This window comes from Capra hircus, chromosome 7 (assembly GCF_001704415.2).
Source record: "Capra hircus breed San Clemente chromosome 7, ASM170441v1, whole genome shotgun sequence".
Classification (NCBI taxonomy): domain Eukaryota; kingdom Metazoa; phylum Chordata; class Mammalia; order Artiodactyla; family Bovidae; genus Capra; species Capra hircus.
Genome location: NC_030814.1, coordinates 51,101,796 through 51,126,004, shown reverse-complemented (window position 1 = coordinate 51,126,004; position 24,209 = coordinate 51,101,796). Strand labels below are relative to the sequence as shown.

The 24,209-nt window shown below is 36.7% G+C and overlaps 1 protein-coding gene across 5 annotated transcripts in view; it reads left to right on the top strand.

Annotated features, from left to right (window-relative positions):
• Positions 542 to 24,209, top strand: part of LOC102174022 (serine protease inhibitor Kazal-type 5) — an 88,014-nt gene continuing 64,346 nt past the window's right edge. For all 5 annotated transcript variants that reach the window (XM_005683119.3, XM_005683122.3, XM_005683125.3 and 2 more), the window contains exons 1-8: positions 542 to 674; positions 1,949 to 1,974; positions 5,727 to 5,854; positions 7,711 to 7,783; positions 17,841 to 17,968; positions 20,060 to 20,123; positions 21,211 to 21,338; positions 23,082 to 23,148. In XM_005683119.3, the coding sequence (XP_005683176.2) occupies positions 620 to 674; positions 1,949 to 1,974; positions 5,727 to 5,854; positions 7,711 to 7,783; positions 17,841 to 17,968; positions 20,060 to 20,123; positions 21,211 to 21,338; positions 23,082 to 23,148 (669 nt within the window). In that variant the 5' untranslated portion in view covers positions 542 to 619. The remainder of the gene's footprint in view (positions 675 to 1,948; positions 1,975 to 5,726; positions 5,855 to 7,710; positions 7,784 to 17,840; positions 17,969 to 20,059; positions 20,124 to 21,210; positions 21,339 to 23,081; positions 23,149 to 24,209) is intronic.

The following is a 24,209-nucleotide window of genomic DNA, read 5'->3' as shown; positions in this document are numbered from 1 at the left end:
GTGTTTGAGTTTTGATAGTTATCCCTTAGGGTCATTTTATAACTTATATATGAGTCTGTGACACTGAACTGAAACACTCTAGGACAGATGCAGATGGAAGCCAAAGGAACCCTAGGTGCTCTTGCTATCAGCAGCATTCTCCAGATGCCTTTAAATCTTTACCTGACTTGTAGGACAACCCATCTGCCTTATTTTCCCCTCCCTTCTCACTTATGAAGGGAGCTGAATTAGAAACACGTTTGTGTATGAGGAAATGTGTCTAGGGTTGGTGAGAAATTCAGCTCTCATATTGGAATCTGGAGTGTTAAACTTTGAGTTTTGGACATAATCTCTTGCCTTCCAGGGCAGATATCTTGAAAACACATTAGAACTATTTTAGAAATAGCTTTTGTGCAAATCTGCCACCTTGACAGGATCCTAAAAGATGGAAACTAAATTGATGTGTTATATTAAGTTTAGCATGACCTTGAACAACTGGTTTTGCAGTGTTGGCTGTTGTGGGTGTTACCCACAGTTATATTATAAAAGTGAGCTGCGTCTCCACAGCTTCAGTCTTAGAGCACCAGCTGGTGAGCAATGCAAGGAGCAGGCTGGTAACCAACTTACATCATCATTCAACATGAGGATAACCACAGTGCCAATGCTTCTGACCCTGGCTGTTTGTCTCATACAAGGTGAGCAATTTGCCTGTAATCTAAGCCTCTTGCCACATATCCCAAAGCTCCAGGCAGGGACTTCTCTCCCTTCCTCCCTCCTCAGTGTGTGTGTGTGTGCGCGTGCATGTGTATACAAAACCCTGAACTATCTTGCCAGACATAGAGTTTTGAAGAATTACATATGCAACTTTCTAAATAGGGTATCTTTATAAAGGACATGTAGTTTGAGATAATCTGAATTTTTATCCATCAGAAATTCTTCCATTAATTCAACAGTAATTCTGAAAAGCTAATAGAGTCTTCTCTATATTCCCCTCACCAAACATATAAATTCATAGTGATATGAATTATATATATATTATACATATTTAGAATATTAAATGTATGAAACATAATTATATGAATTATGTATACAACAGATATTTAAAACTTAGATGTACTTAATATGTATACTTTAATACTCTACTTATAAATAAACATTAAAAAATCAAATTCAATCATCTGGTTTTAAACCAGTATGCTTTCTAGCAAATTTTATTTTTGTGCTTTCAAATCTGAAATGAATTGAAAGTATTTCTTCTACATGGTAAGGGTCTTCTATGAGTGCCAGGATATAGGTGTTTGCTTTTGCTATCTGAATTTGAAGGGAACACAGATTACCTAGACTTAACTTTCTATGAAGTGTTTACAAATTTTAAAAGGAAACTTCAGAGATGGAGATTGAGGAGACTATTAACACAAATGATACCCACTTTCCTAAAATGAGTGTCTTGGTACCAAAAAAAGCCTGTTAATGAGAGAGCATATTGGTCTGTGATTTTAATTAATCATAATATTTACTCTAAATTTTGTGGCTGTGATGAGGAGACAGTATTACCAGAATCCAGAAAATTAAATTTTATGTATAGGATATAAACTTTATGCTACATTATTCCTTAAAACTGTGATTGATATATTGGAAATGTGTGTTATAATTTTAAAAGAAGTCTACACTACTTTGTTCTGAAAGGATTTTTTAAGAAGTTAGATATTTTGAGGGGGTCAGAAAGTATATGAATATTATTTTTCAAAGAAAGTGGCACTTTATGAATGAGAGATCTTTGTTATTGTATATACTGCCGGTGCAACACCCTCACTTTATTTGCCATGGTGCATTTTAACGTATTCAAATCAATTTGTGGTTTTAAAATATATTGTTGTTAACATAAGCAAGATCCTACACTCAGTGGATTGTTCGTTTTACTTATTAAATGTACAATCCCTTAACTTTGGTTTCTGTATTTTTGTCCCAGATGCTGCCAGTGAAGATGTTAATCAGGTTAGTCCTGCTTTTTCTGTTCATTGAATTCATTCCAAGATCCCTGAAGAAAAATGTTCTGTGACCAACACCTTCATATTAATAATACAGACATATTACACTGATGGGCACTAATAGCTTTGTTAAAAAAAAACACAGAAACAGGTCTTTATGAATCAAGGCATAAATCACACACACACACACACACACACACACACGTGTCAATGCATTAATGATAACAGAGGTTGGCAAGAGGTTGTCTGTCACACTAAAGGAATGCTTTACAATTCCACAGACAAACACATTAGTGAATTATTCTTGTTCAGCTTAACAGCTGAAAAAGTCATGACACAAACAGGAAGCTGAACTAAGTTTTCTTGTGATCACTATGCAAAACGGAGTTGTCTATATCTTGTATATATTCAGTGTATATGGTTCATTCAGTACATATTTACTGAGCATCTTTTGTATGTCAGATCCTGTTTAAGGTGCCAGGAATATAAAAACAAAAAAGAATCCTGCCATCATGGAGCTTACATTGTAAGGGAAGAAAACAGACAAGTTAATAAGTAACTTAGCAAAATATACAGTACATTAAATAATGATTAGTGCTAGAAGGATAGAAGATAGGAATTTCTGTGGATGGAAATGGTATCAGTTCTTCTCAATAGTCAGGTAAGTTTCCTCTGAGAAGATAGCCTTAGAACAAGGATAGCATAAGATGCAGAGGGAGTGAATCATGAAGACACTTGCAACTCACGGCAGACTGAGCAGAAGCACCTGCGTTTAAACATTTTTTAATATATTTGAAAGCCACATTGAGAGAGCCAATTATACACACACGCAGCACAACTGTGCCATTATTTCAGATTTAAAATATTTCTGGTTATGTGGCACATATTTCCTATGTCTCTCAAAGATCATGAACATTAAAAGAATAAAGTAGTACAAAGATTGTTTTCTACACCAAAACTCATAAACATGATTAAAATACTCTTGCTGTATTTTATTGTTAACTATTTTTAAAAAGAAACATTACAGGAATATTCTAGAGAATTCCATTATAGTCTATTATTTCATTAAAGTTTGCTGATTAAAGAGGTTCAGAAACTTCCATTGCATAAGTAGAGTGGGATGATAGGGTAGGAAAAAAGACTGGATTTTTGAGACTCAAAGAGCATGCTTGTTTGGATATGTTATACTCAGCAAAGAAGGGTATTGTGTAAATCTCACTATGCATGAAGAAATACGGTTTTTTTTTTAGAGTCTGTGATAATGGGTGGTAGTTTCCACTGCATACTTCAAATTTTGCACTGATATTTCGCATACTGTTAAATTCTTATTTCACTGAAAAGCATTTTAAAAACAGACATTTAGCCTCCCCTTATGTTGGCAAAAGCAAAAAGAATATGAAAAGTGATTATTTATCTGGAAATAATTCAGATCATAGTCTGAATATTTTGTCAGAAACGAAAACTATTGATTTGCTCTTCCTTACAAATGCTGAATTTTTTTATTTTCCGAGTTCGGTAGCTTGAGGTCTTTCTAGTACCATAAAAACATGTTGAATGTTACAAACACGAGCCAGAGCAGCACAGAAAAGCACCAGAGTGATCTACAAGGATCTTTACCAAATGCTTACATTTGTCATCCCAGAAGGGTAACTATGAAGCCACATCAACCTTGTTGGTGCTTTAACATAGAGCAGGGGTGATGCCAGCTTCTGGGGGGTTATTTTGATGCCTGGGGAGGAACAATGGAAGACAGTGAGATGGATATCACAGCCAGTGAAAGAAAACGGAAAGAGCTTGGCCCTACAGGGCTCCAGTTTTTCTGAAATAAGTGGAGAAAACACAGAAAGCAACAAACAAAACAAAATTGAGCCAAAGACTGGAAATTATATCATGAGTAAACAGTTGCAGAGAAGTCATCTCGCCATCTCAGGACCCATTACGGTCCAGACCTGTTCCTGTTTCAACCCTCTCTATTGTGGTCATTGGGAAGCTATTTCACTTTTCCCAGAGAAAAATGAAACTGTTTCTTTCCATTTTTATGGACTTTTCCTCTTGCCCAAGAGAATACCCTGGATAACCTCATAACTCAGAAAAATAGCACTGAGTTCCATCTTTACTGATTACAAACTGTGAACAAATTTCTAAACCTATTCTCTGGGACTCTGTTGTCCATTTGTGTAAAAAAAAAAAAAAAGAGAGAGAGAGAGAGAAGAGGGTCTTTCTCAGATTTAGGAATTTATCTAATTGTGATATTGGAGAAATCCAATTCAGGAATTATTTTGGTTGATAATGTTCTTTTTCAGTTGACCAGTAGTTTCAGTTGAAACTATTTAAAGCTTCATTCTTCATGAATTTTTGTTTTTAGTATGTTCTTTAAGACCTACCTCACAAGAAATATATTTCTATTACAAAGATACCAGGCTCTTCTCTCATTCCATGACAGGTTTTTTATCTTGACTTTGTAGGTTCAGTTATATCCGGCCAGTTATGGAGTAACTTGCAATATCGACATAAGATACTACAGAATCAGAGACCAGACATGGATCTCAAGAGACCTAGTTGTCAGTCTGCTGCCATAAATTGTTGTTGTGCCACTCAGATAAAATCACTGGTTGGTGATCATAATCTTAGAGATTTCTTAGTAGGTTAGCCTTAGCAAAATTTCCCAGGGCTGGTCTCTGAAATTATGTATTCTTCTTCACCATTAATCATTCTTCATTCTGCAAATGCTATCACTTGCCTCCCAAGTGTAGGATGCTGGGTTAGGTACATCATTATCCATTAGATGGTAAACATCATTTAGGCCAAGGATCCTTCTGCCTTATTTACTGCTATATCCATGACACCTAGAAGAGTATAGTATCCTCACAGTAAGTGTTTGTTGACTAACTGAATGATTACTATAAAGATATAGGAGGTTGAATAGAATTCTATAATCAATCCTTTGGAAGAGGTGCATTTATCAGCATTGGATCAAAGGCTTGATTTAATTACTTATTTTTTCTGTTACAAGGATATTGAAGCCTTTTTTCAAAATAAAAACAGAACAAAATATAGACCAGTGAATTTCCTAAACTAATAGGTAATGTAATATTTAAAATCAGTGCTTTACTAGGTAGTGCAAATGCACCATTAATACTAAGCTCCTAGAAAAAAATTGAGTGTCATATAGCAGGCCTTCATTAAATATATTGAATGAACCTTCTCAGCAACCTTTACATATGCCTTTCAATGGCAATTATTATTGAACTATGATATTAGACATTTTTATATGTATAAGCTTAGCATATTCCAATAATAAGCATGGCAACAACAACAACTATACTAAGCAGGAAGAAGAAGTGAGGTAGAGAACCTAATTATTGAATATCCACAAAGTATCAGGCCCTCTTTGAGGGATTTACATGCTTATGATATTTAATCCACACAAAACTTATGAAGCATGTACACTTATAAGTGGGCCTTTGAGAATTTCATTTGCCATGATTATTGAACCCTGTCATATAGGCTCAGATTTTTTGATTCCAAGTTCCTGTTCTTTCCATTTTGCTAATATGGTTTCAGATGAATGCTTTTAGGTGAATTTTCAGTCTCCAACAAACAATCCAGATTCATTATTTTTATTTGTATTATCTGTATCAAGTTGAGTGAATGTCTTCCATACAAAGAGGGTAGTGGTTATGAAATAACACTCTTCTTAGAAGGTAAAATTTGCTGTGATGAGGTTTCTGTAAACACTGTTTTCATATTTTTCCTAAGGAAACATGCAGTGAATTTCGAGTGTTGATGAAAAATGGAAAACTGTTCTGTTCCCAAGATAAAAAACCTTTTCAAAGTCCTGATGGAATAATGTTTGTCAACAAATGTGCTATGTGCAAAATGATATTGTGAGTAAAGTTTATCTATCTTTCAAGTGTTTTGAATTACCACTATTCTGTGAACTCAATATGTTATCTTTATTTTCTGTCATGTATATTTTTCTGAATCTAAGTTGGTAAATAATAATGCTCAGCAGATGATACCTTTTGTCAGGTAAAGTTGGATAAATGCCACTCACCCACAAAGATTTTATTTATTTATTTTTTTTTTCACAGAGATTTTAATGATCACTCATGGTGTTCCAAAATATCCCAGAGGGCTCAGTATCAATACCTTATGTAGTACTTAGTAGTCTTTTGAGGATGTAGTTCCAAGTTGAGTTTTCTCACCTTGGGAAAAAAGGATTCTTGGGCCTGTTAAGACCTGACACTGTTGTACCCCTGAGAATGACGTGAGAGCCAACCAGGAGAAGTAGGATATACCCTGACTCTGGGAGCTGCCAGTAGGGCTTTAGACATCTAGGATCATGCTAGCATGAAAGGACTCTAGAATCGATTGTGGCTTCCAACTGCCTGTAACACAGAATTAACATCCTGGAAGTTTACTGACATCTTTGCAATGCTTCCTAACTTGATTTCCTTCTCTCCAGTGACACCCAAAAAAAGTTTGGGTTGGAAAAGGAAAATCCTCAAATCAAAGAAACTTAATTTACTTTTGAACAGGGAATTCATTCTCAGTTTCTGACCATCAAAACTTCAACTCTAGTACCAAGACAACACTAAGCTAACCCATTGAAGATAATTATGTTATTACTGGTAATGTGTCAAGGGATTTTATCTGACATAGTTATTAATATTGGGATAACAAAGCTCTGATCACATACACTTCTAATGAAGACATTTTGGAAGATGAAGGAAGGCAGGGGTAACTTTAGGGAGGGGAGACTCCCAGGGAAAGCTGAAGAACCCTTAGTCTTTTGAAAGCTGAATGTAAACCAGTAGGTGTATTACTTACTAAAGAGTTTTCTACTTGTTAACATAGGATGTTTTGATAGGAGACTGAAACTATGAGTAGAATAAATTTATTGAAAAATAAAACATAAATACAATGCCTTTACATATGCAAGGCAAGTTATTTATCACTTTGAAGTCACTCAGTCAATTATTATGTTACTTATGTAAATTATATTGAGATAAACTTGGTTTCTTAACCTAGAAAGAAGGAGCCTGCATGAGGCATTAAGGTTTTCTTTAAATTGTTCAGTTTGCTCTGTGGGTCCTTAAGAGGCTGAAGCCTAAGACCAGACAGGCGAGCAGATTTGGGGTTGATGTGAACATAGCCTTTCAAATGGTACAAATGGCTTTTAGAGCTGGTGACCACCTGGATCTTGGCAGTATTTGAGGTGGGTAGTGTCTTGTGCTGGAGAAGGCAATGGCACCCGACTCCAGTACTCTTGCCTAGAAAATCCCATGGATGGAGGAGCCTGGTGGGCTACAGTCCATGGGGTCGCTAAGAGTCAGACATGACTGAGCGACTTCACTTTCACTTTTCACTTTCATGCATTGGAGAAGGAAATGGCATCCCACTCCAGTGTTCTTGCCTGGAGAATCCCAGGGACAGGGGAGCCTGGTGGGCTGCCGTCTATGGGGTCGCACAGATTCGGACACGACAGAAGAGATTCCGCAGCAGCAGTGTGTTGTGCAGTTAACAATAGAGATTGTTGCCTTCAATAGGAATACATTTAAGATGGATGTATTTCAGTACTAAGAAGTTTGTGGTACCTGTGGTCATTTCTGGACATTCTTCCATTTCTGACAAGTTAGACTGGGCTGAGAACAGCCAAAATTCAGTTTACCATGTATGATGTTAGTCCTAAAAATTGGGCAAGCATGTCTGAGCTATTCTATTCTTTGCTATCTTCCAGGGAAAAAGAAGCAAGATTCCAGAAAAGGTCTAGGCTTTTAACAAGAGCCTCCAGGGCTACTGCCCCAGGAAAGGTGAGACTATTTTGAGTCAACTTGTCATATTTGCTTTGGAGATCACATTCAACTCTATTCAGTCAGATCTGTTTATTTCCTAATTACTAGGTTGTGAAGCCAGCTACTTAGAAGGGAGTGAACAGGGCTTAGTCCAGGGGTGGGCTAAATATCTGGTACAGCTTGTCCATAGGCCCAACCCATGACCCAACTCTGAAAACATTCTGGGAACTAACACATGCTAAGAGCAAACCAGTGTGATGACTGCCTGGCACGGTCATTTCTCATTCCTACTATCCTGTCTTGGTTCCCACAAGGCCTTCATGGGACTACAGAACTAAGTTTAAGTCTCAGAATTTGGACAATTTATGCATCTCTGAGCCTCAGTTTATTCACTTTTGATATGGAACATGGATCAAAAGAGAATCTAAATTTAAAAGGTCAGCTACAGTGTAAAATAAAAAAGCTATACAGATGCAACCCAACACACAACCACTTCCCTTTATACATAATTTTTTCATTATACAAAGATTTTTATTTGTTTAAAAAAATAAAAATTCTAAGCCCTGATTGGGCAACGTCTCTGGCTGGCCTACCACATCTCACAATAAGGTATTGACGAAGCTGGGGCTATCACAAGGTATTCTGACAACTAGTCATATTATTCCAGGTCTCCTATGTAGCTTCTTCTCCAATATCTTCTTTCTCTTCCTCCTCTCATGCCTCTGACACATAACTAAAATGATCAGTCAAGGAAGGTACACCCAAATTACCTTAATATCTCTGGTCTAACCAAGCTAACATCTTCCTTGTCAGTGTTACTCAGGACTGTCTGAGCACCTCAGCTTCCACAATAGACCTAGTCAACCAAAGTCTTTGCCTGGGCTCAAACGGTCTCACTTTTAAAACAATAACACAGTCACCATGCAACTGATCAATAACTACAAACTCTGAGGAAAAGGGGGATGCTTTTATGCTTCCCAAATCTGTGAGGGTCAGAAAAGTTTACTTGATTTTCAAATCTGCCTTTCTTTGTCACATTTAGAGAGAGGCTTATAATGTAAAATCCATTCTCCTCCTCCTCCTCCTCCTTTTTCATCATGAAAAGCCTATATATCAATGGTGCTTAAAAAAATACAAAATACAAGTGGAAGTGACAAAAATCCCCCAAACACACCACACACACACACACACACACACACACACACACTCACACACACTCACAGACATACACATATATAATTTTAAATACTACTGTTTAAAAACATTACTAGTGATGTGTTTTCATATATAGACATATATTTGCTGAATTTTAAAATAAGATTTTTAAGAAAATTCTAGAATATCGAGACATTATACTTCTCTGTTATAATTTTATGCCTGAATTATAATTTTGACTTCTCAATAAAGTTCTTATGGTTACATATTTTGATACCTAGGAAATGATTTACTTATAAATTAAGGCAGTTAATATTTGGCTGTGTGTCTTAAAGTAATTTCTGTCTAGATTTTTACATGTCTGTGAATAGATTAATGCAACTATACAATTTTATTGTTGTTATTTTTCTCCTTACTATAAAAGAAAACAATCTACTCTCTCTGTTTAGATTTCTCCCATCAAAAATTAACCCTGCCTCTTAGAATAAGATGCTCTACCCGTTCAAGAAAGTTTCTCCTACGGACATCCTCTCTCTTACGTCAACAATCTATTCTTCATTAGTGTATCTGTCATTCTTTAACCTTATAATTCTGATATCAATTTGTTGTTATTCCATCAACAAAACTTATTGGCTTTGCCTCCAGATAATTTTTCAATTTGACTCCTTTCATGATTTCCATTCCTACCACCCAAGTTTTCTGAACTTCCATAATTTCTAATCACTAACATCTTTGGTTTATGTAGAAACTTTTGTTTTATAATTGATCAGTTCATTCTTTCAGTATTTCTCATTGATTTAGGTTGCTAGCTTTCTAGTATATTAAGTAGGGTTACATGTATGTGTTTCTAAGTTTCTCATTTGTTCATATTAATTCATTTCTTTAATAACTAATAAAGCAATTCCTCTTCCTCACTTTTTCAAAGTTGACTTACCTATGCACAGGTAATATATTTTCCACATAAATATTTGAAATAAAAAAATTTACTAAGTTTATAAAACAGTCAAACTTGAGTTTGGGAACTCAATATAGTTCAGGATACAGAGAATTTATAAATTAATTTGCATAAAATCGACTTTTTACAATAGTAACTTTCCTATGCCAAAGGCATAGAATATCATATCATTAATTCATGTAATTTTTGTGGCTTCCCTGGTGGCTCAGAGATTTAAGTGTCTGCCTGCAATGTGGGAGACCCAAGTTCGATCCCTGGATCAGGAAGATCCCCTGGAGAAGGAAATGGCAACCCACTCCAGTATTCTTGCCTGGAGAATCCCATGGAGGGAAGAGCCTGGTAGGCTATAGTCCATGGGGTTGCAAAGAGTCAGACATGACTGAGCAACTTCACTTTATGAGATCCACAAAATATTCTCCACAGGTATTTTAATGTTTTTGCTAAGACCTAGAAAATTGGCAATTTTGCTGCTCTTTTGAGTGGTATTTTTGTTGTTTATGGCATTTATACCTGATTATTGTTGGCATAGACAAATTCTATTGATTTCTGTAAGTTGATCTTATATTAAAAGGCTGTATGATACCTTGTTATTTATTATTTTTTACATGTTAATTTTCTTGTATTTTTCTTGGAAGTTGATCACATTATCTGAAAATAATAGAAGTTCTGTAACTTCCTTTTCAATTTTGTTACTTTATTTCTTTTTCTTTCCTTATATATTGGCAACAATCTAAAGTTCATACAGTAGTTCAGCAGTAGCAATGATAATGAACTTCAAACTGCCCTTTATTGGCCTGTCTTAAATGCCATATATCTATAAAGTTTCTCCATTATATATAATGTTTACTATAGGTATTTTTTTCTGTAAACTTTAATAAGTTTACTTACTGAAGTTGCTCAGTCGTGTCTGACCCTTTGCCAGGCTCCTCAGTCCATGGAATTTTCCAGGCAAGAGTACTGGAGTGGGTTGCCATTTCCTTCTTCAGGGGATCTTCCCAACCCAGGGATTGAACCCAGGTTTCCTGCATTGCAGGCAGACACTTTACTGTCTGAGCCACCAGGGAAGCCATAGGTATTTTTTTCTGTAAACTTTAGTAAGTTTAGAAGTTCCTTTCTGTTTTTATTCTTCTGAATATGTTTTAATCATTATCACATGCCTTCTTGGCAACTATGGAAATAATTTTACAATTTTTCTCTTTCAATCAATTAATATAATACATTTCTGGATAACCACACTAATGCTAAATTATTATTTTCTCAGAGTAAATCATACTAATCACATTGCATTTTTAGTACACTGTTGAATTTGCATTGTTAATATTTAGAAAATTTGAAGCTATTTTTTATAAGTGAGATGATTCTCTACTTTTCCCTTTTAATTATTCTCATGTAGTTGGGAATCAATGTAAAATTACCCTGAGGGGTGGCACTTCAAACTATTGCTGAATCAGGGGTTCAGCAAATTCCCTCCCCAAGGAACAACAATAATGAGTAAAATAAAATAAAATTTACACAAAATTGAGTAAAATAACCACTTTAGCACTCTAGAAATTGACCAGCAGCCTAGTTAATCTGATAATCAATTATGCTTGGAAAACTGTTGAACTTTGGTTAAGAATGATGGGAGTCTATGGTCCTCTTACTTAATGATAGTCACTTCTTACCCCCGTGGCTTGGTTGATATGAAGAGTCTACCAAAGAAGAGAAGACTATATGGATCAGTAACTGCATTGCCAATGTTGAAAGGGGTTTATTTAATTTGGAGTTGTGGGCAACTGTCATATCCAGAGATATTTTTGGTTACTCCAGTAAGGAGAATGATTTTACGGTTGTAGCAGTAAGCATATTTCTGGCTAAGTCTTCATAAGGGGCAGCAGAGGCAAAAAGGAACTAAGCAATTCTCAAAGTTCTGGCCAATCATGAAGCTATGTGCAAGCACTTAAAAGACACAAGAATATCCCCAAGAAAAGCAAATGCTGAGGCAGATATAAAAATAGCCTGAGTTTTTAATATTCTCCCATACATACATAGGTCCTTCTGTGGAGGATGAAAACTTTACTGGCTTTGAGAAGTTTGTTCACAAACTGTGTCCAATCACTGGCCTTCTGCTAAGTTACACAGATCTAGGGAGAAGCAGCTCTGAGTCTGCATTAAAAAAGAATTAGTAGGAGACTTCTCTGGTGGTCCGGTGGCTGGGAATCTGTGCTCCCAGTGCCAGGGGCCCTGGTTCAATCCCTGGTCTGGGAGCTACATCCCACCTGCCGTGGCTGAGAGTCTGTATTCTGCGACCAAGAATCCTCATGCTGAAAGTAGGAGTCTGCGTACCACAACTAAAGATCCTCATGCTGCTATGAAGATTGAAGATCCTGTGTGCTCCAGCTGGGACTGGGCACAGCCAAATAAATAAATAAAAGCAAATGTTAAAAAATTAGGAAACTTGAAGATAGCTTAATAAAGTTTAACAGAAGTAGTACAGAAGGAAAAAAATATTAACCAAAATTGTACAGAGTCGCAGAGTCCTTGAGACAAGTATATCAATACATGTGAAACAGGGATGTCAGAAATAAAAGAGGGAGACTGGATAGAACAGTTATTTGAAGAAAAAAATGGCTTAAAATGAATCAAATTACTGGGCTTCTCTGCGAGTTCAGTTGATAAAGAATCTGCCTGCAATGCAGGAGACACTGGTTCGATTCCTGGGTTGGGAAGATCCCCTGGAGAAGGGACAGGCTACCCACTCCAGTATTCTTGGGTTTCCCTTGTGGCTCAGCTGGTGAAGAATCCACCTACAATGTGGGAGACCTGCATTAGATCCTGGGTTGGGAAGATCCCCTGGAGAAGGGAAAGGCTATCCACTCCAGTATTCTGGCCTGGAGAATTCCATGGACTGTGTAGTCCATGGGGTTGCAAAGACCTGGACACGACTGAGTGACTTTCACTTTCATGTATCATATTGGATGAAAAAATTAATCTTTATAGGATTTCAACAGATTCAAGGATTTCAAGGATTTCAACAAATTCTAAATAGGATAAAGGAGATTTACAGCTAGGCTCAGGCTTCCCTGGTGGCTCAGTGGTAAATAATCTGCCTGCCTATACAGGAGATTTGAGCTCCATCCCCAGGTTGGGAAGATCCCCTGGAGAAGGAAATGCAACTCAATTCAGTATTCTTGCTGGAAAATTCCATGGACAGAGGACCCAGGACAGCTACAGTCCATGGGGTCACGAAAGACTCAGACATGACTTATGATTAAACAATACCTCCACCACCACCTAGGCTCCTCATGATGAAAATGCTGAGATCAAGAAAGAATTTTAAAAGCAGCAAAAGAGAAAAGAATGCATTATATATACAGGTTATAATTGATGACTGGCTTGTCATTTAAATAGACTTCCCTGGTGGCTCAGATGGTAAAGCGTCTGCTTGCAATGCAGGAGACCCAGGTTTGACCCCTGAGTTGGGAAGATCCCCTGGAGAAGGAAATGGCAACCCACTCCAGTACACTCTCCTGGAAAATCCCATGGACAGAGGAGCCTGGTAGGCTACAGTCCATGGGGTCGCAGAGTTGGACACGACTGAGCGACTTCACTTCACTTGTCATTTAAAATAATGAGGTTCAGAAGGCAATGGAATGAGATGCTCAAAGTGCTGAAAGGAAAAAAAAATGTTAACCAATATTCTATATCCACAAAAATTATCCTGTAAAATTAAGGCAAAATAAAGATATTCCCATATCAATGAAATCTGAGAGAATTTGTTGCCTACAGATCTTACAAGTAATGATATAGTTCTTTAGTTGAAAGGAATGACCACCAGATGATAACCTGGAATTATACAAGGAAATAAAAAGCACTAGAAATGGTAAATATGGTATACTCTATAAATATATGTTGCTTATTTTCACCTAGCTTCTTCTGAAGATATTATATACAGCAATGATTATAATGCTGTTTTATGGGCTATACAAATAATATATAATATATATTAAAAAAGTACAAAAAGCAATAGAGAAAATAGAGCTACAATTAGGGCAAAGTTTCTATATTTTACTAAAATTAAGTATTAATTGGTAGTAAATTGTGATCAGTTAGGATGCTTATTATAATCACCAGAGTAACCAATCAGAAGTGACATGTATACCTCCAATTAAAAATAAATTAAAAGAAAGAAATGACATGTATAATAAATACATAAAATCAACATGAGAATAAAAGAGACACACTAGTAATATTTAACCCAAAATAAGGCAGTAGTAGAAGAATAAAGAAGTAAAAAGAACGAGAGTGTATTGAAAACAAATAGAAACATAGCATATATAGATACTATCCTATGAATAATTAAGTGAAATGGTTTTGACATCCCAATCAAAAAGCTGACATTGTTATATGCTAAGGGAAGAAAGCAACTGTGCCTCTAGTACATACGCCTTGAATTCAAAGTTTTAGAAAAGTGGATTTTAAAGCTATTTGAACTGGGGCATTTTGGGGAGAGAATATCTCAGATTAATATATCAGTTGATATTTATTCATCTGTTCAACTTTCCTCCTGCTTATTACCCCAGTGTAGATATTTCATATGATTTTTGCAGCCATGTCTCCATTTTGATATCCATACAGACACTCACAGTATGCTTCAACTGCGTTTCTCAATGTTGATACAATTATTTCTAGTATCATTGTGCATGGGTGCTAAGTTGCTATTCTTAAACTATTGTCTTCTCTTTCATCAGCTGTACTAGAAACTATAACCTTAGATTTTTAAAAGAGTATTAATTTGCTTTTGGCTACGCTGGGTCTTCATCGCTGTGGGGACTTTCCTCTAGCCGCACTGAGCAGGGGCTTGCCCTTGAGTCGCGGCGCGTGGCCTCCCTTGCGGAACACAGGCGCGAGGTCACATGTGCTTTAGTAGTTTACTACGGAGCCGCCAGAGAAGCCCAACAGTAGCTTCTAGATTAGTTTTCTCCATAGTTTCTGTTCTTTATGTCATTCATTCCTATTTATGTCTGCTCTGCTGCTCATTTCACAGTGAATTGAGCCATACTTGGTCTTTGAATGTTCATTTTTAAAGTTTCATGACAAGGGTATTTGAAGGTATCAGTGATTATCTACCTCAGATTTGCTCCTGAAGTGTTTTCATGTGTCATTCTTTGCCAGTCATTTCTTAATTTTCCTCCCTCCCAAAGTTATTTAGTAATACATTATTTGATTTTCAAATATGGGATAACTTTTCCATTTAAAATTAACCTTGAATGTTGTTGAATTATGTTCAAAGCACATAGGCCATTTGACATTGATCCTCTGGAATTTCATAAAACTTTGTGGCCTGATAAATATTCTGCTTTTATAAATGTTTTATATGTTCTGAAAAAATTGTTTATTTCCTGTTTCTTGGATGTAGTTTTCTATTAAAATCTAATAACTTAAGCATCTTAATTTTTTCCTTTGATATGTCAGTTTCTGAGAAGTATGTGTTAAAACCTCTAATATCAGTTATTGATTTATGTAATGATTACATTCTATTGCTTATTGTTTGACATATTTAGAACCTATATTATTGAATATATGCTCATGGTTATCATGCATTGTTATTTTCTTCCCTTATGTAATGTCCTTCTTTGTTACCTATGATGCGTTTGGACTGAATTCTATATATTAAGTATTATTCTTGTTGCTTCTGCTCTGTTACTTGTCTTATCCTGTTATATTTGTGTATTTTTCAACTTTAACTTTGTTTAGTAATTTTTTTTCTGCTAAAGTGAGCTAGAAAATATTCAAGGCCAAGCTTCAGCCTCTGCCTTTCCTGGTGAGTGTCAGGAGAGAACAAGGGATAAGTACCAGAGCTGAAGGTTCTAGAACCAGTGTTGCTAACTCTAGTTTGCTGCCTCTTGACCAGGTCAGGAATCCATTTGTAAGCTCTCAGAAATTGTCAGCATCAGGAAGAGGTGTTCTCTGTGGGCTGTGATCCACTAGCCCTTGGAGTTTGGAGGAGGTGGAGGTGGAGTAGTGAATGCTTGCACCTGTTCTCACCACCTCCCACCTGGGCTTTTCATCTGCCAATCACCCTGCCAACACCTGTGACTTAGTAGCTGCTGTTGAGTTCACTGGTGAAGGGGCAGAAGAGGGATGGCCCCAAGGTAATTGCTTGGATCCTTATTCCCTTGCTTCTGCAGTTTCTCCAGAAATAATCTGTGAGAGAAAATCAACAGCTTTTCTTCATGCTGCTGCTTTTTCCTTATGCTCCAGCAACACTTCTCCTCTCTCTTCCTTAAGCAGGAGAATCTAGTTCCTATCCCCAGTCCTTTGCAAGTCTCCATTCCTGGAATGTTCTTCCCACGGATCTTTAATGCCTGGCTCCTCCTCATTAGTCTCATCTCACAGTAAATGTTGCCTTTGCAGAAACATCTGTCTCGACACTATATTTAATATAGCCACCATCTGGGTGCTATATTTCATAGCACTTATTATCATTTAAAGTTGTGTTTACTGTCTATCTTGTCCCACTAGAATGCAAACCCCTTGGAGTATGTATTCCATTTCTCTTTTTTGCTGTGCTAGGGTCATGGTCTAGTGGAATACCTGGAGACTAGTAAATATATAATGGGTTTTGAGGAATAAATGAACAACCAAACGAATAACATAGCACATATGGCCACGGCTTATCCTGTTCTCTATTTTTAACTTCTTCCTAAACATATGACATGAAGAGTGGGCTATGTTTTAAAGATTTTCTTTTCTAGTTTAAATTCTTTTTCCTTTTTAATTGTCTTCTAGGAGAGTTCCCTCTGTGTAATCTTCTGGTTCACAAATGTATTTTACATTTGTGGCTGTGCTACTTTTATCTTTGGTATTGTGTGGCATGCTAGGTCATAGGACCATATTCTAAGTTTTCAAATCTATACTTAAAACATTTTATCATGACAATAATGGCAACAATTTTTTTTGATAAATGTAATATCATATTCTTTGGTTTTAGGTAGAGATTAAATACAAGTTAACTCTGTGTGTTCTTTAGCTAGCTTATGTCACAATAATGAGTTGCCAAATAATGTTTCACAACTATTTCTTTCTTTCCCACCATAAGCCTGTAATGTGGATTGGGTGTGAATTCCCATTTTTCAGATTAGGGAAGTAAAGTTCAAAGAGGTGAAGCGAGTAGGTGGCCAATCTGAGATCTGAATACTAGTCTTCGGTTGTTACCTAGTGTGGTTGATTTCCTCACCAAACAGGTTTGTTGCTTTGTATACATCATATTATTAGAGCAGAGATTTTGGAATTTCTCTCATCATCCCTAAAAGGTGTTTAGCTTCGTTGGCTTATCAGTACAGAAAACATTTAAAATAAGAACAGCAACAACAATAATAAATGGCCAGGATATGTTTGGTACTGTTCTAAGAGCTGTATGTGTGTCAATACATTTAAATATCTTTATAATCCTGAGAATCTGGTAATATATGCATTTTACAAATGAGGTCACTACAGCATAGAGTGGATAAGTAACTGTCCCAAATCACACAACTAGTAGTGGCGGATTTAGAATTATGAACCCAGCAATCTGCTCTTGATCATTACTCTAATCTATAATACTCTAAAAACTTTATTGGAGCTTATAGTTTACAGAGAGCTTTCATATCACTGTCTACTGGGCCTTATGACTACTCTGTAGAGAAGGCAGGCAGATTTTGACAAACAGTTTGCTAAATATCAGAGAAGTGACTTGGCTCACCTCACCCAGATAGCAGGTGTCTGAAATCTTACTGAAATAATTTCCTTTGATATTAGACTATATCTCTGTTCTTGGACCATGTTTTATTATTCATGATTTTGTTAGCTCACTGTAACCTCCTTATTATATTTTCCTTTTCCACTGTATTATACTGTTGTGGGCTTAAAATATTAATTGATTTATGTATCTGAGGAATATCTTCTCTCTTACATTTTGATGTTCCTTGATTATGTCTCTTGCAGTTGAATTGTGATGATTTCAAGCAAGGAGAAAGGGCTGGGGATTTTATCTGTACCCTTGGTGGTACAGCTGTCTGTGGCACAGATGGGAAAACATACAGTAACAGATGTGCGCTGTGTGCTATGAATGCGTGAGTATTCTCCGAAGGTTTTCTCCCTGAAGCATGTTCCCTGTATAATTATGAAACATTTTTTGTACATCTTTAAGGTAACAATTTATTTTGTGGGAGTTAGCCATCTATAAATTATTAGGATCACTTCTTTTACTATTCTTAAGAGAAAAAATATGTATGCAATATGACACTCTATATTTAACAAAGCACACTTGTGTGCAATTTATCAGATGGTTAACACTTTCTGTGAAGTAGACAGATATCTGATATATCTATATCTGTATACACATACACACACAAATATATATTTTTATATATATATACACAGGCTTCCCTGATAGCTCAGTTGGTACTGAACCCATCTGCAATGCAGGAGACCCTGGTTCGATTCCCGGGTCGGGAAGATATGCTGGAGAAGGGATAGGCTAACCACTCTGTTATTCTTGGACTTCCCTCGTGGCTCAGCTGGTAAAGAATCCGCCTGCAATGCGGGAGACCTAGGTTGGATCCCTGGGTTGGGAAGATCCCCTGGAGAAGGGAAAGGCTACCCACTCCAGTATTCTGGCCTAGAGAATCCCATGGACTCTATCAGTCCATGGGGTCACAAAGAGTCGGACACGACTGAGCGACTTGCACTTCACTTCACTTCATACATATATACACATCTATCTATCTGGTTTCTTTCTACCTATCTATTTAGGTATATCTTTTTTTTCATAGAGAATGATTTAATCATCAAAAGATACTTACTTACTACATTCTCAGTAATTTATCATATTAGGGCAATGGGGCTTAATGCTTAACTCCACCCATCTACTCAGTGTTCACCATATATAGCTAAAGCATCTCACTGCCCTGCATCTTGTCCTTGTTCAATTCTTTCTCTGCCCGCAGTGCTGGGTTTGGCTATCAGCTGTCTTCGGCCAACAGGATGGCACACCTGCTTTGCAGGTTCTGGCTTATGATCTCCGTCTCGAATTGACTGCTCTTCAGTTTTAGCAAATACAGCAACCAATGTTTGAGAAGGTTAATTAGAGATGCTGATAAATATTCAGTCTTGAGGTCTACAAGCTTTGTCCCTCCTTATAATAAATATCTTTACCAAGCACAACTGAATTAAATCACTCTGATGTCTCACATGATTGCATTTTCAGAAATACACACTAAAACTGTATCTTCAACTTTCACCAAGGGTCAACATAAAGAAACAGAAAGCAACAATAGGCACAGAAAGAACAAGTTGTTATTAGGAGTGCATTTGTAACACCACTATGACCACACTGTGTATTAGTTCTGACCTTGTTTTATGTGGGGAATCTTACATGTTTTGTGTGGAGAGCTTATTTAAGCCTCTCATTTCTGGTGTATGACTTTTTAATTATACAGTGAGAATCATCTTGCTCACTGCATTTCCTTCTTAGTTCTGTCTGCTAAGAAACTCTGTAATGCCACTGGAATTCAATTTTTATATTTTCCTTCAGCTGATACCTTTTGGTATAATTCTTCTTCCTATCAGTTTTAACTACTTAGTTTTTTTTTCTTTTATTTTTATCATATTTTTATAGGTATATAGATGCTACAGATCTTTTTAGAATAGAAAATGTATCTTATATTTGTGCTACTATGTTCTCAGGCATGCTTTTAATGCTCTTTTAGAACAATATTAATTAGGGCCTTATGTATTTTCCATGAAAAACAAAATATTATCATAACTCCAATAAAGAATGGTAGAATAGTATGCTGGATACTATACACTTGAATTTGATTATTTAAAATAACATCATCATCAACAATAAAATTCCTTAGGTGGCATCTAATGTCTAGTTACAAGATTTATTTCTTAACTATTCTTCTGTATGGATCCTCTCTGGAAACAGGAAAAAAAAATCTGGAAATAACACTTACAAGTCTGAATCTTACCTCCAACATGCTCTCCAAATTTCTTTGTAATTTATAGAAATGGGATTTCATTATAAAGAGTAAGTAAAGAATGCAATGTGATACCTATTTTCAAAAGCAAAGGAGGATCAAAATATGATGAAAAGAAACTGCATATGCTGAGAAGTTCCATGATATTAAACTGCTGTGTCTACTAACTTTGAATTCCAGTGAAACCAGAGCTCAAGTTGGCATAAAAAGTGAAGGAGAATGTGAGAACAAGAAGCCAGAGCAGGTGAGGACAAATGTCAGAATTGGGGGAAACACTGGGGGACTGACTTTGAAAAGAAAGAAGATGCTCTCTTCTTCCTTCTTTGATGGAGGTGTTTGGAAAGAAAGAATTCTTGCTGCACCTGAAATAGAATACTGCTCATTTAGATGAAAAGCAACTGATAGTTCCTGAAACTGGAGTGGATTACTTTGGTAGTTAGACCTTTCATCTCTATTTCTGCTTTCTATGAAGAAAAGAAAAAGAAGAGGAGGGAAGGAGGGAAAGAAAGGAAGCTACATGTATTGTACAAAGGGATCTACTTCAGCTACTGAACCTGAGTAGAAAGCCCTGTCACTGATAGTCAGGATCTCAAGCAGATTACTCAACCACACTTTACCAGTGTTTCCATATCTTCAATGAGAATTGGACCACATACCTTCTTTTGATGCTAAAATTCTGTGAGCCTGTGATAATAGAGGAAGTGAGTGAGTGTCTCTTACACATCACACTTGATTTTTTATAGTTGGATGATTTTCCCAAGTCAAAGTCTGGTGACTTTCTGATATGCAAATACAGCACCTGAGGTTACCTCCACCGAGACATTTAACACATTGTATTTTTTTTTTCAGATTCATTTAAACTATATTTTTGTCCTTTTAAAAATTGAAGTACAGTTCATTTACAATATATCATGTACACCGAAGTGATTCAGATACACACACACACACTCTTTTTAATATTCTTTTCCATTATGGTTTATCATAGGATATTCAATACAGTTCTCTGCAGCACATTGTATTTTAAAAGTCTCTTTGTATCACCCAGTAGATTGTGAATGAGTTCAGGGCAAGGACTGTGTTCTACCTTGGTTCTAGCACATCACAGGTTATCTATGTTTACTAACAAATGAATAAACAAGTACATGAGCTCTGTAGTTAACCATGTGAATTACACAGCACTTAATGACCTGCTTCTACACACAGGCACTGCTCCAGGTAGCTAGTGTGTCCTGGGCAGAGAGGGCCACTGGGCTCTATACAGTTTCTGAAGACAGTGTTGTAAGCATTACCATCAGGATGGTAAATGTCAAGTTCCTTTCTCTGCTCTTCAGGATATATGTAGTGATTTTCGGCCTTATGTGAAGGATGGAAGACTTGGATGCACAAGGGAAAATGACCCAGTTCGTGGTCCTGACGGAAGGACGCACGGCAACAAGTGTGCAATGTGCGCGGAGCTTTTGTAAGTATCCTCACCCCCTCGCAGGCTCCCAGGTGAGTCTGTTGAGCATGCACTTGGTTGCTGATCTGAGAACCACCCCACAGAGCAAGAAAGTCCTTTTCCTGAAGCATTTTATTCTTGGTCTTTATAGGGTGAAATGGTTCCTGCTCCCACAGTGTCTTCTTCTCTTTTTAATTCATATTATCTGATAATGTTTCTTAAAAGGAGTGGATAGAGTGGTTGTACTAGTTATCTAATTCAACACTAATTTGTTTAATTATAATGACTTAAATGCATAGTGTTGTTTAAGGCACAATATTTCAAAATTTAAAAGGTGCTCTCTTCTGGAGTAATCTAAATAAGTCATTTGACATGCCCTACTTTATTCAGGCATGTATAGATACTCTTTCTGAAAATGGCAGTTGAAAATAATTATGTCATGTGCCTAAATGTATTAGTTGTATAAAAGGTGGGGTGGGCTTTATGAAAGGGAAGATCTCTTGGGTTAATCTTTCTCTCAGTGCCTGATGCTACCCTGAGTACTGAGCCCCGGATATGAATAAGATCCAGTTAGTCTTTAATACTCTGGCTGTTAAACAAAGCAAAAATCAGGACAGAGAAAGATTCAACAGATTAAAGAACTTTGCACCTGTCTTTGAAAATCACAGTACGCTATTGTAGAATTCAGGCCTTCCCTGGTAGCTCAGTTGGTAAAGAATCCGCCTGCAACTCAGGAGACCCAGGTTCAATTACTGCACCAAGAAGATCCCCTGGGGAAGGGATAGGCTATGCACTCCAGTATTCTTGAGTATCCCTGGTGGCTCAGACTGTAAAGAATCTGCCTGCAATGCAGGAGACCTGGGTTCGATCCTTGGGTCGGGAAGATCCCCTGGAGGAGGGCATGGGAACCCACTCCAGTAGTCTTGCCTGGAGAATCCCCATGGACAGAGGAGCCTGATGGGCTACAGTCCATGGGGTCGCAAAGAGTCGGACACGACTGAGCAACTAAGTACAGCACATTGTGGATTTCAAAGGCATGTCCTCTCAGGTTTACAAAGCAGAGACTAACTGGTTTCCAGACAGGAAATCAGCCTCATTTCCATGTTCTTATCTACAAGGCATGCACTTTCAGTGCTCAAACCTGCCCTAATTCTGTGATTTTGTGTTTCTTTTCATTCCCTAGCTAAAAAAGAGAACTTGACCTCCTTGACTCCTGGTTGGTTTCTTGCTCCATAGAACTAACTAAGATAGTCATGCCTATTTCTAAGAGAAGACTGCAATTATATAATAGATCTGAAAGGATTTCCAAGCTTTGTTCAATGTAACTTTTTAGTGACAAGGGTGCTTCTACATGAAGAGAAACAAATACTTTACAAGGTATAAAGAGCTATACATAAGGGTGTGTGTGACAACATGTACTTCAGATGCTTAGTTTGGTTTCACCCTTGTCACAGTATTGTTTGAAAGCTCTTGGTTCCGCCTGTTAAAGCAAGTTTTCCTGACAATCTTATGTTTGTCAATCAAGTAGTCACACCCATCCAGTTTTACAGAACAAAGCTTCTAATTGACTGTCAGTGAGTCAGTTTCACACCCACCCTTATCTCTGGCAATTTTCTGGCTCAAACATTCAAGACAGGGGAAAGCTTGTCTCATGTACGTGGATGGGTTTAGCAAGCTAGAGCACAGGGTACAGGACTGCTTAGCACAGAACTGGACATTGAAAATCTGATACAGTCATAAATCAATCACCTATTTTCCTAACAGCTTAAAAGAAGCTGAAGAAAATGCCAAGCAAGGAAATGAAACTAGAATTCGACGTAGTGCCGAAAAGGTAAACTTCTCACAACATAATTTAGTTCCTGTGACATAAATATTAACAACTTATATTTGAACCTTTAAGGTAATTCAGTAATGTCACTGTCCATTATTATATTGAGCTTTTTTCCTTAAAGTTCCCCAAGTTGAATTCCTACTATACTACTCCTAGAATAATCTTCCTAGTTTATTAATCATTAGATTCAACATTAAAATTGCTTTTCCCACTTAAAGCTCAAAACGTGCAGTTTCTCTCCTTGCTTAAAAAAAAAAAAGACAAAATTTATGCAAATTAAATACTAGTTCTTTTCCGCTAGTCTTCTCTTTGGCTTAAATTACTTTTGCTTTGACTAGGTTAGTTTAAAAGCAATATAATATAAATTTGACAGAAATAACTTTAAAACAATTCCAGAGTCTTTTAAACAGTATATTCACTGGTGTATTTCATGTATAATCCTACTAATGCAAGTTAGTTATTCATGTTTCCATTATGGTTATTATGTTCAGAGAGGCTTGCATTTATAAAGGTCATGCTTCTAATTAAACAAAAACTTCAAATACTGATACTGTGGTTTTAAAAATACCTTTAAGGTTTTTTTCAAATTATTCGATGATTTAGCTTTTCAATCTAGTATAAAAAATTATTCCTTTTGTTAACTGAATACTCATTGTGGGTAACGTAGCCTGGATTTCTTAAATCACCCAGGTTATTAAACCTTACTGTCAATGAAAATGATGGTAGTTATTTTGGTAATAAGGTTCCCTGGTGGCTCAGTGGTAAAGAAGCCACCTGCCAATGCGGAAGACATGAGTTCAATCCCCTGGAGAAGGAAATGGCAACATACTCCAGCATTCTTGCATGGAGAATTCCCAAGGACAGAGGAGCCTGGCAGGCTACAGCCCACGGGGTCACAAAGAGTCAGACACGACTGAGTGACTGAACAACAACAAAGTCTTTTGCTGAAAAATGAGGACACTTGAGTTTTAGCCCTGCTCTGAGTGTGTGAAACTGAGCAATTCATTTCTTCTGTCCATATCTCAGTTTTCTTATTAGTAAAATATGGAGGCTGGGTAAAT